This window comes from Cyprinodon tularosa, unplaced genomic scaffold, assembly GCF_016077235.1.
Source record: "Cyprinodon tularosa strain WSP-4 unplaced genomic scaffold, ASM1607723v1 ctg105, whole genome shotgun sequence".
NCBI classification, from domain to species: domain Eukaryota; kingdom Metazoa; phylum Chordata; class Actinopteri; order Cyprinodontiformes; family Cyprinodontidae; genus Cyprinodon; species Cyprinodon tularosa.
Genome location: NW_024037838.1, coordinates 566,175 through 589,977, shown reverse-complemented (window position 1 = coordinate 589,977; position 23,803 = coordinate 566,175). Strand labels below are relative to the sequence as shown.

General features: G+C 37.9%; 1 protein-coding gene across 1 annotated transcript in view; it reads right to left on the bottom strand.

The window, feature by feature from the left end:
- Positions 1 to 226: 226 nt before the first annotated feature.
- rnd2 (Rho family GTPase 2) overlaps positions 227 to 23,803 on the bottom strand; it is a 36,332-nt gene continuing 12,755 nt past the window's right edge. Inside the window, exons 3-5 of the mRNA XM_038284397.1 lie at positions 8,611 to 8,720; positions 4,306 to 4,440; positions 227 to 1,231 (exon numbers count right to left, since the gene is read on the bottom strand). Coding sequence (XP_038140325.1) covers positions 962 to 1,231; positions 4,306 to 4,440; positions 8,611 to 8,720 — 515 coding nt within the window. The 3' untranslated portion in view covers positions 227 to 961. The remainder of the gene's footprint in view (positions 1,232 to 4,305; positions 4,441 to 8,610; positions 8,721 to 23,803) is intronic.

The following is a 23,803-nucleotide window of genomic DNA, read 5'->3' as shown; positions in this document are numbered from 1 at the left end:
TAAGGTTCCAGGTTGCTTTTTTCTTTTATTGATGAAATCCTAATTTGTATTTACTGAAGTGATCTTTGTCAGATACAAAAAATAAAATATTTGAGACATTAGAACAAAAACAAACACCAGAAACAAAAGAAATCGATCTGTAACTCCAAGACTTTTCATATCATGAAAACAATTCAATACAATTTTAATGGAAATTTTACTTTCTAAGTACAAAAAAATAACTCAATTTTTTTTAGCTTTTTATTTTTCCACCAAGAAGCATTCAAATAGTGTAAACGGCTTTAATTTCATTGAATCAGTTTTAAAATAAAAGAAGAAATACAATATTTATTTTTCGTAAAATGCACTTTTGGTGATAGTGCTCACACACTCACACACATGAACAATACTGCAGTCTATCTCCAATTCCAGCTTTCATTAGCCAGTCATCATTCAGTAAAACAGCAGTGTCCACTTTCAGCATAAACATTGGCTTTGCTTGTTTTCCTGGCAAATATGGCAACAGGAAGTTACTTCAGGCGGCGTACCTTTGCTAGGCAACAATGTCAGAGAATACAGCAAGTTTAATTTGCAGATATCCTGAACAAACCCGGCTCCCCCTCACAAGGCCACTCTCTGCTCTCCGCTCCGGCATCCTTCCCAGGAAATTAATTTCCCTTTAATTCCCTCCAACAACATGTTGCTTCCACTATCGTAGCTTCTGCATTTCCGCAGGGTTAGTCCAATTTACCAAAACAACAACACAAAAAAGAAGAACAGCATCTAAATTATGCACAGAATCGGCAAAAGGGGGGAAATAAAATCCAAACAATTTGTTTTCATGGAGCGCCTTTCTCCTTATCTACAGTGAAAAAAATTATGAACAAAAGAAAAAACATCAAATAATAAATAGATTTTCTCTTTCATATATTTCTGTTTTTGTGTATTTACATATATACTGCATAAGATTGAGCCTTGAACTCTACATTAGGATACAGCTCTTGGCCCGGTCCTTCCGGATGGCCGGGGCTTGGTCCGTTTGTTCAGTCCGACTGGTTAGAGGTGGCAGAGGCAGCTGTGACACCCTTTTCAGGGCTTTGCGGGAACTACTGCGTTTTAGCTGTGGCTTGTGTGGCCTCCGCACTGATGCTAGGGTAGTGATGTGGAACACGTCCCGGACGCTGTTCTCAGAAACCTTGGAGGTGCACTCCACATAGGCCACAGCCCCGATCTGTCGGGCAATCGCGCTTCCCTGGAACATTGAAAGAGAAGTACAATTTAACCCAATAGCAGTTACTTGAAACGAGAAGACACTGGAATGAGGATTTTTAAAATATTTCAGCTTCAAGAATCTTTCTTATATTTTATTATTCTTGTAGCTTTTTAAAAATGTTATTCATTTTTTTATGCATGCAAACTTTGATAAATAGCCTTTTAAGTAGGACCATGTTATTCTTTCACTGTAGCATAATCTAAGTTCTGTGGGAAAATCTGCATGCAGGTTTGCATAAAGCATTGAAACAATTCTTCCTAAGCTCAATGGGGAGCAGGGGGCGCCAACTCATCATTGACTGCTAAGTTACAAAATGGTAGAAAGCATCCTGCTAGAAAACAGATCCTCATGCTGCCACTTTCTAAACCCACCTGAGGCATCTGCATATATAGAGCCCGTATATATTTAACTTCTAAGCATACAGAGTTTATAGCAATCATTAAAAAGTCGTTTCAATCAACAGCTCCTCTGGCTTTCTGAGGGTCTTTCAAGGTATGTTATTTTTAGCATTGATAGAATATTCACTTGTATGAAGCTAAGTGACTCCAGAACAATATTTGTAATTTTGTACGACACTAAATTTGAGCTATAAAAGTTCATGCAAACATTTACAGATGAGTAAGTGTTGTTCTGAAAAGTGCAGACAATTTAGCCTAGAATCACTTTCAAATCACACCATCAGGCATTGTTTCAAACAATCTGGCATAAAGACAAATTTGATCGAATTTTTTTTTTTTTTTATTAAGAAAAAAAAGTGATCTCTTAAAAGCTTGGTTTCAAGTAAAGTTGGTGCTCAACTGAAGGAGCTTAAGCTGTTGGATGTTGTATCAGGGGATGGATGGATGGATGGATGGATGGATGGATGGATGGATGGATGGATGGATGGATGGATGGATGGATGGATGGATGGATGGATGGATGGATGGATGGATGGATTGATGGATGGATGGAGCGATGGAGCCTCGGACTGGTAATCTGAAACAGCGGGCAGAGAGGGCCGGTTCTACAGTATTTTAAGTATGCGAGGGCCGGCCCTCCTTAAATTACACCAGCCCCTTGTCATACACCTACTTGTGACAGTTTGCATATAGTCTAATTTTCTATTTCCTCAAACTGTATAATCCTTGCAAGAACCTAAATTATAATAAAACTAAAATGTTTTTTTTAAAGCAAACTACGATGTTCCTCTTATTTTTATGATCGAATATTTTGCAAAAATATGTTGCGGTGCTTGATGGGGTTTTGCATCCAAAGGCTAAAGTTTCCTGTCTTACGTGCCTTGTTTAGGATGGCCATCTCGGTTGTTTAGGAATTTAAGGTGGCCGGCTATGGGTAAAAATATTTTTTTTTTTTTAGATTTGTGGCCTAAGAGATCAATAGACTTTGGTCCAAATTGGGTGATATTTCATATATCCAGATGGTTTATGAAAATTTCTTGGGCTGGAAAACGTGAGTCAGTGACATCTGGCAACATCTGAGACGCACGTTTCACTGTGCTTCAATTTTTATTTTTATTTTTTTTGGGAGGGGGGCTGTTCGTAAGTGGGCCGTTGTACATGGAAAAATCCTTCCAGTCCGTGGAAGGATGGATGGATGGATGGATGGATGGATGGATGGATGGAGATAAGAGAAGCAAAAGTTAAAATAAAAATGTTGTGATAGTTTAAGGAATAGTTAAAAATTAATGTAGAGCGCTGAACCCTAAAGGTAACTTTAAAAAAAATATCAGGGTCCCAGAGATTTTTTATCTGACAATTGAATAACACAAATGTTTAATTCCCAGTCAGTTGTAAAAGAAAAAGAATCTGAGCAGCAGTTTTCTTAGATTGTTTCATTTGTCAGAGAGACTAAACTCAAACAGAACTAATCTAGCTCCTAGGATTACACCTGAGTAATGTTACACCATACACAGATAATTAAGACTGTGAATTGCTTGTTTAGGATCAAATGAAACAAATTTAATTTTAACATCCCTTGGCCCCACTCAGTGATGCACTTCAGAGTGAGCAGCTTTTAATATGCATGTAGAGATTGTAACCGGCAGAACATAGCTAAAAACACGTGTTTTCCAAACTACTTTTACATCCCTGGCTCACTTGGTTTGATTTCTATCACACAGCGCGCTCTGAGGTTCATGTAATGAGCAATGAAGCCCTCATCAGGAGGAAGAATGGTTTTAGATTCAACTGGGCAGGTGGAGGGGGGCTACTGATCGAATCTCAGACCGATAAGAGTGGAAATATCTGGAGTTCACCCAGTGGTCACTATTGTCTGACCCTTCAGCTCTGTTCTAAATCAATTTGAGATCAACAACAGGATAACAATGCAACCTATTGGATTAGAGCTCTGAAATGCTTGTGTGCACAGCTCTGATAGCCGCTGTTAAACTTCAAACACAGCCGTCTAGATACAAATATACAACAAAACGGGAGCAAAACAACTGTTTAGTGTAGATCTTCAATTCTGTTTATCTGTGTTTTCTATGTTTTATCTCTTCATGCTGCCAAACTTTTGGAAAAGCCTCCATTTTTGTATATCTAAAAAAAAAAGTTCCAACACTAACAGTTTATCTTTACACTCCTATCCTCCTCTCCCAGCATCCTTTGCTTAGAGGTCACGGCGCAGGCGATAAAAGTACTCGCCGTTTATCAATGTCCGTTTTCTATTCATTTAGCATTTTTTAAAAACCCTATATGCATGATAATCTCACACGTAAACTCCACTCACTGCTTGTTTTTGGCAGCCTTTGAAATAAGCAGCTTTGAACTACATCTCAGCAAATTCTGGTCAGTATACTAACCCCAGCAAAGCTACCTCAAAGGATTCTCTGCAGCGCTTATAGTGCACATGTGGTAGCTGATGGTGTTGCTTACCACCTCGCTAAGAATTTCAAACAGAATTAATGTCCCTTCTGATTTTTCTTGCATTTGTTACCCGTTGTTAGATGTGTTTCGTTCAAGGATTCTCAGGAAGCTTTCTTTGAGGAATCCCTACTGCTGTTTTTATCCCAGCCCTCCTTTTCATCTCAGATATCCATCTCTAGCTTTTCTCACCTGCTCATGAGTGACAGGGATTAGTCGCTGCTTGGAGAGTTCCCTCAGGGTGTTGACGTCTGTCCTCATGTCCAGCTTACATCCCACCAGCACCACTTTAGCATTGGGACAAAACTCTTGTGTCTCTCCTTGCCACTGCAGACACACAAACAAAACAAAAAATGTACAGATTCCTCATCACACATAATTTAAAAAAAAACTGAGATACAATTTAAATCTCTGACTCTTAAGGAGATGAAATATTAAAATAATGAACATTATTTAATTGAGCAGAGGTGACAAGTATCTAAGTACAAATATCTATACTATAGATCTATACTTTACTGTAGTAATTATTTTAAACTTTTTTCTTCCACTCCTTACATTAATTTTTACAATTATCTCTACTTTCTACTTCTTTCTACTTAAAAAATAGACTCTTGTTTTATTCAGACTTCTTTGTGGTTGGACTTGGTATTTTTGTATGTGTTCACCATATACAAAAAAAAAAGCTTTTCAAGATGATGTAAAGATAAATATAACACTTTTGCCATTTGTTATAAAACTAAGAAAATTAAGTATAAGGAAGTTATCATCCAGAATTGATGAAAAGTGTTCCTTTAATAGGCTAGTGCAATGTCCTTAACATTTTCCCTGCATTACTTTTACTTTTATACTTTAAGTTTTAAGTATTAAGTATATAAGTACCATTTTTAAAACTACTTAAAGTGTTTTAAACAGTAGGATTTATACTTCTTCTTGAGTAATAAACATTAATACTTTTGACACCTCTGTGTAAAAGTAACCAAGTTATATTTTCAAAAAGATTTTACATTCTCAAATTATTTTTTCTTGGAAAAGATTTTCAACTTTTTTTTTCGCTGTATAAGTTTTATCATAATGAAAAACAAAACAATACAGAAATAAATTAAGTCTTTGTTAACTTGAGGTAATACTTTGGATTTTTGTATGTGGGGTTCTGTTGAGTTGGTATCAGATGTTAGGTATCTCACCTCTGTTAAAAGGGTCAGCCGCATACGTTTGAAATTTAACTGAAGCTAATCCTCCAACTGCAGAACTTTGCATCAGACAAATTCATTAACAAAATCCCACCGTTCCTACATACCAAAGCAGTCTTTGGAAGGAATGTTTAAAACAGAGGTCTTTACCATCATACTAATACTTAGCATATAGGCTGTCTAGCAAATGGTTCAAAACTCGGGTGAACCAAGAATTCAGAAAATCGAATAATCCAAGTGCAGATTAAACTACTGGTAAGATTTTGACTGCAGATTATTAACTTCACAGAACTCCTCCTAAGCCAATGATACAAAGAGTTACTGATTCTTCAGGAGTTATATTACATTCTATGGATTTAAAAATACCTGCCATTGACTGATCTATAATAGATTATGCTACACAATTATAGTGTTGTGAGGCCAAGTCGACTTTAAAATCAATCATCAGAAAAAGCAACCTTGTCTTTAAAAACCTTTAAAAGACTGAATGTTGGACGTGTTCTGTATCACTGAGATATTTATTAATGAGGGCTTTAACAGAAAAACTGTAGCTTCTGCAACAAGTCAAGACTCATCTGTGGTTCAAGCAGGCTGTGTGAGAACGAGCAAACACAAAACCTTCTGGGGATAATGGCCGGCTGAGCAGATCACAACAAAGTTGTCCTGTTTTAAACCATAGAGCTTAGAGCCTTTATCTCGTGCTGTATTGTATTGGAAAACTACTAGTTAAGTTAGACGTCACACAGAAAAAAACTATTTCTACAGTTAGTAATTTGGTTGGGCTAATCATCAATATAACGAGTAAAATCCTCTATTATGATGAGAGCTTAGTCACACCCGGTGTGACTTGGCTTCTTCTTTGGAGGAAAAAATAATGACTGCTAAGAGCAGAAATAATAAAAGATAGAAACAGTTTGAACACGGTTCTTCTCCCCTGGTATTGTTCCCAAAGAGAACCTGAATAGAATCAAATATTTGCATGTCAAAGCTTTATACAATATGAAACTCTGGTCAGCTTCTGCTAAACTTCTTTAAAAGCTCAGCTAAAAACAGACACATTTAGTATTGACTGCACACTAAGAATTATGGATAAATGATTATTCAAAGGACGCATCATGCTAAAACAATCCCCAATGAGCGTACAGTGATACAACCTCATATTGAAGACCCATGCCACATAGTTGACGATAGTAAAGGCTTTATTGGTTGTTTGCTCAGAGACCCTCATCATCAAATATATAAAATATCAGCCAGAAAACACAACTACAAAAAGAGACATCCTCCTCATCAATACATTTGTTATTTCCGTGTATGAATATTCTATCTCCTTCTGATGGCTGCAAAGCCTCCAGCAGAGTACAAAATGCTAGAGATGCACAATCTAAAAAAAAAAAATAATAATTGTTGTATACAATATTATTAAACTGAGACAAATAAAACACTTAGCAAAACAGTGTTTATATGAATTGGTTTCCCTGGCCTCATAAAATAAAATTCAGTTTTAGTCTCTCTATGTTTATTTCTTCAAAAACAAATTCTAATAGAGACTGGATCCTTGTTTGCTGATTGTTTTAGCTCTAATGTTATCACCTTTTAGTCCAGATCAGAGTTGTTTGCATAATATTGTGAGAGAATAAAATCACTACTAAGTTAAACCTGTAAATAACTACTGATGAATGCTTTTTAGTTGCAGGTACAGTGCAAGCAACTGTGAAGTTTGCTTATGAAAACAGGATTTTAATTGTTCTGTTTTTTAATGATCCATCATAAACTGGTCTACATATCACAAGAAAAGATTCACCTCATCCCACTGAAGAAATGTTTCCCACACTATGATGTTATGATGTAATTCCCCCCATGTTCCACTATGGCATGGGTTATTCTGAACAACCACTGAATTTATTCATCTCATTTGATCCTCATTTCAATCTTCCTTGAGTCATCCTTGATATGCCAGTAAAAATAATTTAAAAAAAAGCAGAGGAATGCTAAACGTTTTACTGAACCATGTCATCTCATGCTGTCTACCTGAAGGATATCACACATTCCTCATACATTCTGTCAACTGATCAATTTCAGATTTTTCTCAGAAAGAATAAGACACTTCTTTCTTTTTAAAAAAAATCACTCCAAGATTAAATGTCACTCTGAAAAGCAGCTGAATCAACACTGTCTCTTTTCTCTACGACCAAAATACAAAACAGTGTAGACTTACACAGCCTGCCGCGTGCAAAATGTCAAGGTGTTCGTTCATCCCTCACGCTTAGCACCACCTTTAACCTTTTGAGCCAGTACCCATTCTGTCGATATGCCCCAGTCAAAAGCTTTGATTGTTTAACCCTCTCTCCTCCCCCAGCTGTCATCTAGTGACCTGTAAGACCTCCACGTTTCTTAGGGTCAAGAGTCTATTTAGGATGGGGACTGTGCAACAGGTTAACCATGCGCCTCCTAAGTTGCAGGGATTACCAGGGTGACAATGAAAGGTCAGGGGTCATGGCAGTCCCTCCTGCAAAGTAATTCCTGGGAAAATGCTAAAACGAACGACAACGCTCCCTGTTGTTGACAGAGGCCACCAAGATGGGGCATCTTGAGTTAGACCAGCAAAGTCTTGAAAGGAGTTTTACCAGCTACCCACAGACCAGTAAACACGTCAACAGAGGGCCATGGGAACACCGTCTAGCCTGCTAAGCGTGTAATTCAAAGGCAGACGCACACATGGTTTCAAGATGCGACGCTTGTAAAAAAAGAAAGGCCTGGTTTACATGACACACATGCATGCAAAGAGAAGCCATCAATGTGTGTATTTAACCACCATGGATATTTGACTATTTGTGGTCCAAAAAAAAAAAAAAGGTTCACCAAACCACAGATATCCACCCTACTGTTGCTCCCACCACAATGACTTTTTGACATTTTGCCTAAATGTTTATAGCTAAACATGAAATTTAAATAAAATAAAAAAAATCCCCATTTGTTGCAGCAGGCTCTGAAACAGCTCTTGGGATATGCCGCACTAATTTGCATTTCAGATATATTTCTTGAAGCCACCCAACTGCTAAGCCTCTCCTCCCATTCTCCTCGCTGACCTTTCATTTCTTATTGGCAGTGCAGGTCAAGTACCCATGGACGTTTTGATGAAAGAAAGGAGCGAGAGGCTGTAACCTCCCATTTGATCAACTGTTGGGGCAAGAAAAGCTGCTGGCACAGGCATTCATTATTATGAGATGGTGATCTGGTTGGTTTTACTCTACAAGCACTTATGAAATGCTGATGTAAAGCCTCAGAGAACAGAAATAAAAACACTGACCTTTTTAATGACGCTGTCCAATGTTTCTGGTCGGCTAATGTCGAAACAGATGAGAACAGCATCAGAGTCGGGGTACGCCAGTGGCCTAACATTGTCATAATAAGAAGAACCTGTAACACACAACAACCCATTTTATTAGACTTTCACAGCTTTAAAAGGATTTCTGTGAGTATTTGTTTGTTTGTAGATTTTAACCTCACAAGCATTTTCATCCCAACCATATGGCTGTTTTGATCAATTAAAAACTCCCTGAGAGGCGATCTAAAGGTTATTAACACATGCAAAACACATTAAAGTAGGCGCAGTGCCCAACATTCGTACATGCTGCAGCTTGACCGCACTCTGCTGATGCAAATGAGTCCTGATCTTCAGTTATGCATGCATATTGGCATATAGTTTCCCCCTGGGTTTTCCACACAGCTGCGACCTCCCCTTATCACATGAGGAGGGCTGCTCAGAGAATTATACACAAAAATGAATTGTAGAAGGCTGACTGGAGACCCATACCCAGCTAAAATCAACTGTTGAGAGGTGAACATACGTGCTTATTAGGCCCTGCTCCCCAGACAGACATCTTTTTGTTGTTAAATCTTACATTTTCTATTTATCCATCTAATCCAGAGATACAATGCCCTACTCTTAAGTTTTTTCTTGCAGCTAAAGAGTTCTCAGTTAAACAGCCAGCTCTCATTAGGAGACTTGTAAAAATATCTGTGCAATCGAAGGAATGTGGCTGTGGCCATAGAGTCACCCTCCCTCCTGCCACCATTAAGAGCTAACAGGGGGTTGATGTGCACAGCTGCACTTTAAGGCACAAAGAAGCAGTTCTTTACTCCAAATTTCTGCAATTTACACAACCTGGAATGCAGGGAAATTAGAAAATTTGATTTGTTGAATATCTTGACTAATAGATCTATTCCTCTAATTCAATCGAAGATGATGAATTAACACGAGGAAGGAAATGGCCTGTTTAGATTGTGGGTTCCTTTGTCTCGTGAGGCAAATGGAGATGGCACAAAAGGAATATAGCATTTTTTTAAGCATCATTGGGTTCTTTTTGTTAATGATGGAATGACACAATGACAATAGATGCACACGGCCTCCATCCCCTCATTGTTTGTCCAGCTGTCCCACATGACCTGTGTCTCTATGCAGAACAATGAAACAGGGGCTCTGCTGCAAAATCACTGGATGAATAAATAAGAGTCACAGTTTAATTCCGAATTCATTTCTCGCCTCTCTGCACTTTGCCATTGGAGGCAACAAATGCATTGAATTCCAAAAGGTATTTGTGACTCAGGCATCAATATCATACACCATCTTCAGCTAAAAAAAAATAAATAATGCTTTTTTAATAGGATGAAGGTCAGATCACTTCCATAGATGTACAAGAAATAATTATTTTAGAAATAACCTGACAGAATGAAGCATGCAAAAAAAGTGTTGAAAAAAGAAATGTATTTCTTGATATAAAGAAACAATGGACTAAACCACAGGGAACTAAACCACAGCTGAAGCGAAAGAAGTTAAGGTCAGTGTTAAATTTCCACCAGAAAGATAGATGTAGGACATAAATGGCATGGATAGGGAGGTTCTAATGGGACATGGGGTTGCAAACCAAAAAGCATATTAAGTTATTTTTGGTCTTAATCAAAGTAAAACTTTACTTTGACAAAAATGTTGTCAATTTGAGGGATGATAATCCCTCAAATTGTTTTGGAACAACACAGAAAGGACTAAGAACAGAAAACTAGAACTGCCTGGATTTGTTTTAATTCAGCAAATAAACTACTGTAGTATTTAATTGAAATAAAATGATACAGACAGCAGAACATGATGGTGTAAGAGTGATGGTCAGCTTGGTTTATTCAGGATGTGGAACAACAAACTCTGCTAGCTATTAGAAAATCACCTAGGACAATTATCATACCCATTATTATAGGAAAATGTCTTATTAAAAGTTCAGGTCTTTAAGCTCAAGATTAATTGCGTTATGCAGCAGAAAGAAATACACAAGCAAAAAGAAAACAGAGAAAAAAGCAAATACCCTTTTCACAGTACAGACAAACAGACCAGCACACACATAATGGAAAAAAATGCTATTACTATAGAATATTGTTGTTAAACTTAAATACTTTCCAAGATGTCATGATTTAAAAGTAGCTGTTCAGTCTTTCATTATTTCACAACTGCTGCAACTCTGAGAACTTTGTCCTTCCTCTGTCATCCATCATTTTTAGAGCTTGTTTTAACCGTTTCTTTGTAAAAAAAAAAAAAAAAACTCCATTACAGTGTTGTCTCTTAGTAACTGCTGTTATAGTCCTAAATGGGTTGGTCTATCATCTTTGTTCTTAAACATTATGGCTGAAACAATTACTGGATTAATCATGATTAATTGATTATGGAAATAATCGTTAAAATTGTAAAAAAAAAAAAAAAAAAATAGTGGTGGACATAGATTAATCTTTTTTAATCTAGATTAATCTCACTGTAGTCTTGGAATTAATCTAGATTAAAATGGATCATTTGAATTCTGTCAAAGGGCTTCATGAATCAGAATCAGAATTATTTTATTAATCCCTTGTGGGATTTTTTTTTTCTTACAGTGCAACCATTACAGGAGAGAGACTAATAAGAACATAGAAGAACAAATAAGATATAAGAATAAAATAAGATAAGAATGCAATAGGATAAGGATGATATGTGTGTGCTACCTATATAATAAGTAAAAGTAAGTCTTTGAACGGGTTTCTCAAGCCAGTGGCACATTAGACCAGGGGCTCATCTCCTGTTTCCAAAATTAATCACAAACTGCTTGAGAAAGCTTTTCTACTATGATAACTGGTGATGAAAGTAAATAATATTCTATAAGATGTATTTGTGTTTGACAACTGTTTATTCGGAAACACATGAATTCTGAACTGCAGGCCTTCATCGGTCATGATGAACTGTTTACAGTCAGTAGCTTTGTGTCAGTCAGTCCAAGCTCTATTTTTTCTATTTCTACCAGTCACTCAGGCAGACAAACTTAGGCAGAGATGGCAAAAGTACTCACTTTCCGTACTTGAGTAAAAGTACAGATACTTGTGTTAAAAAATACTCTGGTAAAAGTGGAAGTACTGATTAAACTTCTTTACTTAAGTAAAAGTAACAAAGTACAGGCTTGTAAATTTACTTAAAGTATAAAAGTAAAAGTAGAAACCACTTTTTTTATGCCGTTGCCTACATTTTAAATGGATGTCTGCCAATAGGACTAGATCTCCGTTGTGTTCATTTTCAATCATCTCGTCGTCCATACTACTATGCTAACGCCACCGCCACCAAGCTGCAATGATTTGCCGCGAATGAATACCCCTGAATCTGTCGATTCATCTTGTAGTGGTGCGTCAAATGCAACGTAGATTCCCATCCAATTAGATTGAATTTGGTATTGATGACGTGAAAAATAGTAACGGTAACTCCATCGAAATGATTGAAAACTAAAGTAATGAGCCAATTTTTAAAAATGTAAGGAGTAGAAAGTACAGATATTTGTGTAAAAATGTAAGGAGTAGAAGTAAAAAGTCGCCATAAAAATAAGTAGTAAAGTAAAGTAAAAATATCAGAAAAATCTACTTGAGTACAGTAACAAAGTATTTGTACTTCGTTACTTCCCATCTCTGAACTTAGGGGGCCAAACTTTGGGGCAACAGCATTTAAGGATAATACTAAAATCTGTGTTTAGAAATAGTCTTATGGTGTAGTTATCATTTTTGACAGATGACCAGTGGTGGACCGTTAGTGCTAAACACGTCACCTCAATCAACTTCTTATCTTTCGCGACTTTCTCCTGATCATGTATTCTCCTTATGATAGTTCGCCAGTTTGCAGGGAGTTTGTACAAGCTGACGCCCATCATCTTCAACAATGCTGATGGGCGTCAAACAAGTGGGTACTTCCCTGAAGCAAACCAGGTGGCTTTATAGCAGCATCCATGTTGGAATGCCAAGTTCGATGTGTTAACAGTAGGCCTACGCCAAAGACTGATTTGTTCTCCCCCCTTACATCTGCACTAACTCATAGCTATAGACACAGCTCCCAAACCAACTTTGCGAATAGATTAACAACGATATTTTGTTTATTACCTGATTAAAGTCTGGCGTTAATACAGCATGTTAAGGCCAATAATGGCCCACCAAAACGTTTTCATCTATTAGTGTTGTGGCAATGCCATTTTTTGGCCCCGATACGCGATACCTGGCTGTGTAGTATCGGCCGATACCATACTATTAAAGATCTGCATACTACTTGGATGTAAAATAATTGCCATCATGGCTTTGTCAAGCTGCTGCCTACCTTTGTGAATCAGGAAAAAGACTAATACAAAGTGAATCCAGTAGAACTTTTTATTGCCTACCTGGAATGGGTGACAATAGTTGAATAAACTTTTGGCTTTTGTTCTCTGGATGTCTTCACCTTTGACAGTGTGAACTGTATGTTTTGTGTCATATTAATTAACCCAGTAAAGCCAGTAAGAATCACTTCTGAGCCTTTTTAAAAGTAGAGTCACAAAATATTTTCATAGAAATGCTTCTTTAAAAACTATCTAGATGTTATTATTACTGTGAGTCAATGAAAATCTTACAGTATGGTATCAGGAAATCCACTCTTCATCATATTCCCTCTGTTCTGTACTGCTGAGGCTGCAGTCTGACAGCCAAAAGAACCCAATCGCAGCAAAGCCCAACAGTCAGCAAACCTCACACTGTACAGCACAAGGCTCTGATTTGTGACCATCAAACATGCTGCGCTACAGCTGGTCAAGGTGGTCTTTAATATGTATTACAAACTCCATTTGCAGTACTTATTTAAGTTTCGAGTTGGGAGATAAAAGAAACTTAGCACCTATGGGGTCAAAAGATTTCAAAACTCTAACAATGGGGTTAGAGGACAGAGCTGCTGATGGTGGGAGAAGCAGCCATAGAATTTAAGCAGAATCCAGATAACATTGAGGAGATGTCAGATGAAGCCAAATTAAGAAAACAGTGCTTGTTTGACATTCGCATTTAATTAGAACCTGGAAAGAGTCTATGGGGATGAATTTGATCAAAATGATTGGCAGGTAATTCACCAACATGTCTCGTCAAGCCAAACCAATTCAGAGCTCATGTCAGTTCTGAGTGACAGCAGGGCTAAATCAGCACTTTAAAAAAAAAAGCAGTAATAAATTCCACAGAGAGACAAGAGGGGAGAAAAATGCTGCTTTTGAAACAATTTGAAGAGTCACAAATTAAGTCCAATCAACATAATCAAGGGCTAAAACAACAGAGGAAAAAAGCAAAAATAGAACCAGTCATGAAGAGGAGTGGTGCCGCAGAGGGGAGGACGAGTGGCTGCACGGACAAAAAAAATAAAAATAAAAAATTGAACTCAGTAGGACAGATGAAATAAAAAAAGTTGTGCGGAAGCAGGTTTGTGCCCGTTCAGTGTGAGGTGGAACAAAAGGTTGATTAGATTTGAGACAAGGGCAGGTCGAGATGGATGTGGCAGGAGGACGAGGAAGGAAGCAAACACCCTGGCAGGAACTATTAAAAACCATCATGTCTGGTAAAGATTGAGGACCCTGCCATAGCATGCCAAGTGAAAGCATAAAACAAAAAAGAATGCATTCACTTGATTTGACACAAGCAATATTTTAAAATGAGCAGATTTCACGCTTTTATGTCAATGGAGCTAATTATTGATCGGTCAATCTTGACCTAGAGGCAGCAGTATTTGCATAGAAAAGATGATATACTCATATGATATTCTGTAGCAGTAAGACTTCATTTAGGCTTTTTGTCTGCTGAGTAATTGACTCCCCCATAGGGGGACGACATCTCTCTAACTGCTCATTCAAAGGCTCCTCGGGGAGATTCTCACTTCACAGGAGACGACTATAAAACAAACATAATAGTTAAACTGAAGTGAGCCATCTGATTGCGTATATAGAGAGTGTATCCCTATCTTACAAAGCCTTACTAGTTTCACTGAATTACCTGCAGCCTGGTTCTGAAGTGTTGCAAGGATACTAACATCCTCATTAGGCCATCAGGAACCTTTAAAAAACATTGCCAAATGTCTGAAAGATTCTTAAGCTATGGGAAGCAGTCGGTCACTCGATCTTTGTTCCTTTCCTACCGCTGCATCCCTCTCAAAATCCACCTTCAAAGTTAAAAGGAAGCATTTCGAGTTGTGCTGGTAGAGTGTCGTAGCAACCTGCAGGGAAGCAAATGGTTTCATTGTAAGGCACTGAAAGGAAGTCAGAGGAAGGAGAGCAGAGAAGCGACAGGACTCTGTTGGCTCTCTGGTGCATTGGTGATTAGAGAAGCCTCTAATAGAAGAAAGACTAGAGTTGCTGCTCCGGTCTTTAAGAGGAAGTGCAGGCTTTTTATTGCTTACATCCCACCCTGTGTTCTAAACCACGCTGGATTCTTTTTCCTCAATAAAGTTTTAGCCCAAACAGGGATAAACACAGAGAGCTGCCAAGGCATCCTTTGAGAGGAGGTGGATTTACTTTGACCCAGGGCATCCCTCTTTGATCCAATACAGTGTGTGTTTCATTATGTGAAAAATTGACTGCACAAAACCTCACCTTATAATGCTACCACCTCAAGAAAACAATATTGTTTGGCATGAAAGCCACTGACCTTAATCCAAGCAACAAAATCTTCAGCCACACCTCAGAATAAAACAGAGCCCTTCCTCGAATGCTGGGAAATACTATAAATAAAGGAACATATTACATAACATTGATTTTATTTTTCTTGCGTGTCATTAGGGGGTCATTATCTGCCCCTACTGACTGACTGATTTAAAACCGCTGCCCTTTAAAATAGAAAACTGTAATCTCCATTAGGAGATCTGACCTTCTTTCTTCTTCTTCTTACAACATTAACAAAATGAAAGCTTTTTTAAAAATTTGGGGCCACAATCTGAACCTTGAGAATCTTTTGTCACACATTCCTCTGATTTACTCAAGCTGAAATGTCCTTGATCTTACCAAAATCTCAGAGGGCAGAAAAAGAAAAGAAAGAACAAAACAAAAATCCACTTTTTTTTAAAGCAACAGTTTGTACTGTAACTATTAGCCACTAGGGGCGCTAGACTCCTAACCTACAGGTTTAGTGCCCATGAAAACAACAGGCAACACTGCAGCGTCACAAAATTGAACAGTCTCTCTCTGTACAACTTTAGACCAACAGATTGAAAAGTAATGTTTCACGTTCTCCCCTTTTAGATTAAATCTACATCAAAAAAACAAAAATATGTCTGATCTGGTAAGTGTTATATCCATTTTGTTGCTTAACAACAACTCTATCTCCGCCTTAACAGGCGTTCTGGGGCGCATGACTCACTCAGTGACAGATTTGAGCCTTTCAAGTTAAATAGTTTTTGAAAGGGGCTGCCCACGCGAAGCACCAATACGCATCACTTGCAGAATAATGATCTGCAAAAAACGATTAACATGGTTAAAACAAAGCTATGGATTGCTGCTTTAAACTAGATTTTGTATCACATTTGAATTGATAAGTAGGAACTATGTAGTTATAATTTCTACACAAATATATTTGTGATATTTACAATATTGATAACTATTGTATGATAATTGGACAGAGTTGTAATTGCATCATAAACTGTTAAATTATAATCACGTATAAATTCAGTCTAAATGTATAGCAAAAGCAGTTAACACAATACAGTACAATATGTTTAATAGCATAAGTGAACTTAATTGCATTTTTTATATGTAAATTGAATTGCAAATGCTAACTAAATTACATGTTGATTAAGTAATAACTCAACTACAGTAGGCTGTGTATTACCTAACGTTGGAATGATGTGTAACTGCTCTGTATTTGTAATCGAGTCTTAGGGGGCAACAGCCTCAGGAGGAGCTCAGACCTTCCTCCTCTGTTTATTCTGGGTGAAACCCACTGCGTTTGGGGAACAGTGATTGTTGGGCCATCCCTCCTAGAGAGACATCTGAAACAGACGCCCAAGCCACCTCAGCTGACTGCTCTCGATGTGGAGGAGCAGCAGCTCTACTCTGCTGCTCCTCCCAGATGGCAGAGCTCCTCACCCTATCCTACCTCTATGAGAAGGCCCCTCAAACCCAAAGAGGGAAGCTCATTTCAACCACTTGTATCCAAGAACTTAATACTGTGCAGTAATTTCATGGAATTTTCTCCATCCATTCATCCTTCTTCCACATATCCATCAGGATCACACTGGTGGTGGTGCGTATCTCCAGCAGTCTATGAAGGCACCCTGGACAGGTCGCCAGTCTATCATCTATGCTGTACAACCATGCACACGCACTCACACTTAAGGGAGACACCGGGTAAGCAAAGAGTCATATTTTTGAACTATGAGAGGAGGCCACAGTGCCCAAAAATAACCCACACATGCATGGGGACAACATGCAAACCCCCTGCAGACAATATGCCAGGAATTAAACCAGGACCTTCTTGCTGCAAAGCAACAGTGCTACAAACTGCACCACCATGCAGCCCTGCATTGAATTTTAATTACTGGGTAATGTGATTTAAATGTAATTGGTTGATAATCACACTGGGTTAAATTTACAATTCAATTAGGCAAAACTAAACTGAAAATGGCAGTTTCACAAGCAGAAGGGCTCTATGCTTAATTCCCCCTCTTTGAAAACTGATTTCAACAAAGAACATTATGAACTCCTGCAAAACATGACCGCAGCCAGAGTTTATTCAATGTGTTAGAGTGTGAGAGACACACAGGAAACGGAGAGTTTACGGCTTGGACTGAACACACTGTTAAAGCTTTTAACAAGGAGCTCGAGGCAGGATAAAAAATAAACTCAATCAAGACATACAGGTCATTATTACGCTTGTAATGACATAAGGACTGGCTTTTATATTTTATTGCTCTTCCAGTTTTAAATAGAGCTCAAAGGTAAGTACACAAAGGCTAAGCTGCTGAATTTAGAAGTATTATTATGTACATGTAGAGAGCATTTACATGCAGACAAGGTAGGGGAAGTGACACAAGGTTAAATGTCCTTTAACCTTCCATGTCTGCAGCCTTTGCATGAAAGATATTGATCAACGCACCACTTTTCCGTTGTAGACTGAGCAGCTTTTGAAAGGCATCAAACATCCTCTATGGATCTGAGGTGATTTGATGCTCATGAATGTTGTCCTTTTGTACGTTTATAGAGTAGAACCCAGTGCTGCGCTGACAGCATAGCTTAGAGACAGAACATCATTACTGTCTGCTTTCCAGACACCTCAGCGGAGTAGAGATGGAAAAGTGTCTGCTCTCAGTTTCCCTCAACTCCAACATCTCTTTCATTATCACACACAGTCATGCCACCAGAGTAGCTTCTACGTGTTACATCCGTCCCCGTCTGATCTCTGTGTCTGTCTCAGACTCTGGTTCCTGCTGAGCTTTGCTTTCAAAGATCACTGAGCTTTTTTGCCACACACATACATTCTGGTGATCTAAATGCACACTCATTGTCTAGCTTTACTTTGGTTATTCCCCTGCCGACTGTTTGAAAACCCAAAGACTGCAGAATGGTGCAGTGGCACCTGAAGTGTGACAACCACATTTCCTTTGGGAAATCTGTGCTCTTTGTTAACACAATACAAACATTCACACACAATTGAATAAGAAAACCAGGTGGCATTGAATAAATACTTGTGTTATACAGGATGTAAATAGGAAAAAACAGTTTTATCAGCTTTTCTGATGTTGTTCTGTAAATTTCGTCATTGTAGAGCCAATGTACATAAATATTGTTTGTGGAAAACGCATGGTTTAAATACATTCTCTTTAAGTTTTGTCTGTTTGGCTTAAACGTGTGGAACAAGCAGAGCCCTTGGAGAAAATAAGGCCGTTTCTCTTAAGAAAGGCTTCTTGTTTCACAATCCAGTGCAAACCAGTTCAGATCAGATGAGACAGAGCTTCAAAGGAACACAGATAAAAGTGAGATAAATTTCAATTAAAGATAAACAGAGTTAGACAGTTATATCACTGACCAGGCATGATGATTTTTGGTAGACTTTAAAACTTTGTAGACTCTTTGAAAAATGGATTATATATATATATATATATATATATATATATATATATATATATATATATATATATATATATATATATATATATATATATTTTTTTTTTTTTATGACTGTCTTTAAAAGAATCCTACAAATTAATCTAGATCAGAAGAAAGTCAAATGGGTTTGTTGAAACGACCTGCAGCAACAGGCATTTCACAATTCAGAATTATGTAATAGACTGAAAATCAAGCTATGATCAATCAATTTAACTCTATTGAGGAAAAAGGTTTTAACCCTCGACTCCACTCCAAATAGCCCCAAAATCTATTTATCTTTGCTTATATATTTTACAGCTTTCAGTACAACATTTACCATTTTGCAGGTGAAAATGATTAAATGAGGTTTGCTTGTGATAAAGAAATAAACAGGGGCACTAATAATCACCTTACTGTTAAAAGGACGGCAGATCACTCAATCAATTTAACTAATTCAATGTATTTCAACAGATAAGGACCAAATAACCGAAACCTTTGATCAAAAATGAAACCCTTCTTGAACTAAGACAAGAGATGACAGCATCATTTTGGATTCTTTTTTGACCTGCTGAATGAACAGCAAATGAGATCTTTATGTGATCTAATAGGGTCAGCCACTGCAAACTTGCCTTACTGGGGTCCTTAGGGTTAGAAATTGTTTCGTTACCCTTTCCAGGATTAGAGATTTTGGGTCTTTGTTTCCAAAGTGCTCCTACATTTCAGCCAATTTCATGTTAATAGAACTGAAATAATCTTTCATTAGTACACAAATAAGTTAAAGGTATAGTGGAGGATATTCTTTTTTCCGGTTGGACATCAAAATAAGTGGTCCTGCTAATTGTCATTCATTTTGGTGATATGTTTACTTAAAGGAATAGTACACCCAAAACATGATTAGCCTTCATTTGATTAGCCAAAACATGATTAGCCTGCGCGTTCACGAGCCTTCACGAGCCTACGGAAGCCGGCAGACCAAACCAGATGAAAGTGCGCATTCAGCGTCTGCTCTGCCGATAATGCAAGCGTAGAAGAAGAAATGTGCTGTTTACCTGTGCAAAGAAAGGAACAACGAAAGAAAAATGTCTGAGGACCTCAGTGTTGAGGAAGAGCATGAGTTCTTTGCCGAGCTGAATGCTCACCTTCATCTGGTTTTGTCTGCCGTGGTTTCCGTAGCGTCATGAACTCGCAGGCGCGCGCTTTCAGGAAATCCTATACACTACTGTTTATGCTCTAAAAACATTCTAAATGACTTCGTTTCGAGTAAATTCTGGATGCTACCCACTCAGGACAATTGGAATACATTGGACGAGCAGTATAGAGGAATATTGACACGTTTTTTGTGGACTTTTATGGACCTTTCTGTCTCGGGCACCATAGACCTCCATTATTTGAATGTCAGCAGACAGCAAGAAGCCTCCCAGATCTCCAGATGCATTTGAGATATCAAAAAAGTACTCCAGAGTGTTGTTCAGCATGAGGGTGAGTAGAAAATGAAGGCTAATCATGTTTTGGATGTACTGTTCCTTTAAGGCCATCCTACGTGTTCATCCGCAGGTAGCTATCTTTTTCTGTGCATGCGCACTTTCAGGTGTATATGTGTGGTGAGCTACGGTTTTGAGATTTCAGTAAATTTAAAATCCTCTTTTGGAAAGTAAGCTTGTATGAGCAATGCAAACAGCACAGGAGTGCACAGCAACATGCATGCTTCAGCCCATGCAAGCACAAGCCCATTTTTCCTGGTGCACTCTCTGCACCAGGAAAAATGGGTTCATGCATGCTCTCGCACACATATTCCTAATAATTCCTCTTGGAAGCTTGTACAAGGTTGTTCATGTGCATTTTTTTAAGAGAGGGCGGTTCTTTTCAAAAAAATTGGGAAAATCCTTCACTTTGCCTTTAAGAATCAGCATACACAAAAACTGAACCAAAAAAGTTGGTCAAACATATCTCATTCATTTAGCCAGGGGAGCTAATTTCTTTTCACATTTGGGATGATCAAATAAATTAATCACAATTCTCTTTTGAGTATTCACTGGGTTGCAATTATTGTAATATTTAAGCTTAAACAGATTCTATATTCATTTCAGAAATGACCTTTCTTTGGAAAACCAAAGATTGCCACAATTATTTATTTCTCTACCTATCCTACCAAGTTCCCTACAAGCTGGTCAAAAACTGTAGCATCATTTTGCATCAGAAAGTTCTACATATAGTTTTGCGAAGCATTTCCTGTCTTCCTGTTTTGTGAATTGCCAATAAATATGTTAAAGAGATCACAGAACAAAGGTACGTGTCCCTCTGTGTTTTTTAAGCAGGGCTGCACAGCTCCAGCTCCTGTATTAGCCTAAATCTTAAGTCTGGCTTGTCCCAAAACTTATATTGAAAAAAACCAACTTCATTCCCATCCATCTTTCCTGTCTGATAAAATGAATCATCAGTATCACTGGCAGCTTGCCAAACAGCCAGGATTTAATTCATCCACTAGAAATTGTCTTCTTTCTATAAAGCAAAATTTTGACATTCTTGACACCAGCTACTAAACATTAAAACAAGTGACATCAATTCTACATTATTTGTGAGCTTATTAAGTCAACTGTCATCACTTCAAAGCACTTTGGGCTTTGACCAAAGAGCACTTCATGCCCTCAAAAGTGAACTTCATACGTACATTCCTCAAAAAGGCAATCACTTGCTTTTCTTCCACTCCTGCTACTCTATCATTCTTGCTTGCAAAACTTGCGACTCAACTTGAAGGTTTTCATTAAACTTTTAATAACACTGTGACAGCTTCTTCTCCGTCTAAGGCTGTCTGTCTGATATGAAAGACCGAAAATGAATATCCAGTCAGCTCCTGCGCAGTGATATGAGAAAATGTGGGGAAAAAAACCCTTATCCACCAAGTCCACTTCCTCCAGTGTATAACCATCCAAACACATCCCTATCATGGTGCTATCTATACCCCAGCTCACTTTGCAATCTCCAAAGAAGGCCACCGGGGAGAAAAGGCACCACTTTAAGTGCAATTCAACTTGCATAAAAGCAGGAGCAGCAATGAGAAAGAGAGCGCTTTGGACCTTGTTTATAAATAAATTCATCCATAAATGATGGATCTTTCTAGTGTGTGAGCAAGGTGCAGGTCGGTGGGTGAATGATGGAGGTATCCTGTATCTCCTTACGCTCGGATGGGTAGTAGACAGATGCTAAGGGGCTACTGCTCAAATGAAAATGGGAGGCCAAAGGGAGATGGGGGCCAGCTTTGGGAATGGAAAGAATCACTCTATGCAGCCGTTTGAAGAGAACTGATCAAAGCTGGAGTTAAAACAGTTACTGTTGTAATGGGCAGAGGGAATGGACCATAAAAAGACACACAGGGCTGCAGTTTTGCAAGAGATTTCCATGACTCCATAAATCTCTGTTTCATTTACTGCTGATCCTGTTGAGGGATAACAAAGTGTCAAGAAATATATATTTAAAAAAAGCATTACAAAACCACTTTGAACAACACAGCATTTTACTTTTAAAACAGCAATAAGAAACAAACAAAAAACAAAAAACACCAGTATCTTTTTCCATGGCTGTATTTTTTTGTTTTTTGTTGGTCTATTGTGTTTGTGCTCAGATCATGTCCTTGATTGTTTTATAATGGTCTAACCTTATTCAGTTAAATTAATATTATTAGCCCCTTTTCCACTGAAAGCAGCAGGATTTGAATTACCTGGGAAATAGAAGTCTCGGGTAATTCATCAGTGTGCTTTCCCATTAATCTGGATGCCCTGCGACAATCAGACTGAGATAAACTGCACTGCATCTTCAGTCTAGCGGGTATCGGTAATAAGAAGACATCCTTCCAATGCCAACCACCCATAACTGAATCCCTAAGATTAAAAAGTTTGTCACAAAACTTTTTTTTAATCAACCTGCATCCTTCCCTACATGAAAAAGACTGAAGCCTGTTCAGTTTTGGAAAAAAACTGTAACTGTACTGTATTGTTTTCAAGATTTAATATGCAAACTGAGGCCTACAGATTCTTAGTTTTAACTTTACTTCACAATATATTTACTTTCCTGAAAAGACTATTAATTGTCTTAAATGTTCTTTTTACTCATCAAAGATTTATAAACTGCTTTTTTAAAGGTCATTGCAGATGTCCTTCTCGGTATTGTGTTAAAACAAAGGACTGCATTGAACTCCAAACAGGGCTGCTGGTTTAGTTGCATATAGTTAAGGGTTCATCATCTAACAATGGGCTATCAATGTTCAAAATGTGACACAGATTGCTGGTGGGGATCTGCTCCGCTACAAAACAGGTCCTGTCTCAAGGGGGCAACCCACAAACCATACTTATTACAAAGCCTCTGAGAGTCAGCTGTTGGATTGGAGGCAGAAACCCACAGATGTATTCTTGTCTTCTTCCATTCTTTCCTCTGGTTTTCAATCTAGTGAGCACTGACTGCATGCACATCTTGCTCTTAGGGCAACCCACCCACACCCTCTGTACTTAGATTAGTCAGAAGCCATAACACTCCCACCTTTTCTTGCCTATCGCTTAGGGCAGCAGATGTACTTTGGGCCTTATTGTGGCTCCTGCTCTCACCCTAATGCCCTTAAACAACCCCTGTTACGCCTCGGGTCAGCTACCCAACAACAGGAAGGGTCAAAAGCTCAGAGCTGGAAGGATTTCCATACACTAACTCACTCAATTATACATATCATTATGTTCATGAGGTCATACACATCCACCATTGGTAGGTTTGGTGTTAATCTGATTTTGTGTTTTTTTTTTTTTTTTTTTTACATTTATGTAGCCAGGAGGCTAAGATAGGAAAAAAAAATGTAATCAATATAAAAGGAATATTCTCTGATCTCTTAGATGCCTATCAGAAAAACAAATTCAAATATAACTAACTTTACATATAGGTATAGCACAAAACAAAAAACATGTAACTTCAGCATTTATTGGGCTTGTACACAAAAAAAGTCACTTGATAAAATATGGTAATTTATAATGAAAATATGAAAGAAAAGTTTTTGCTCATTCAGTCTGCAGCCTTAGCCTCGGGACAATGACCGTTTTATGTGAGCTTATTATTTAT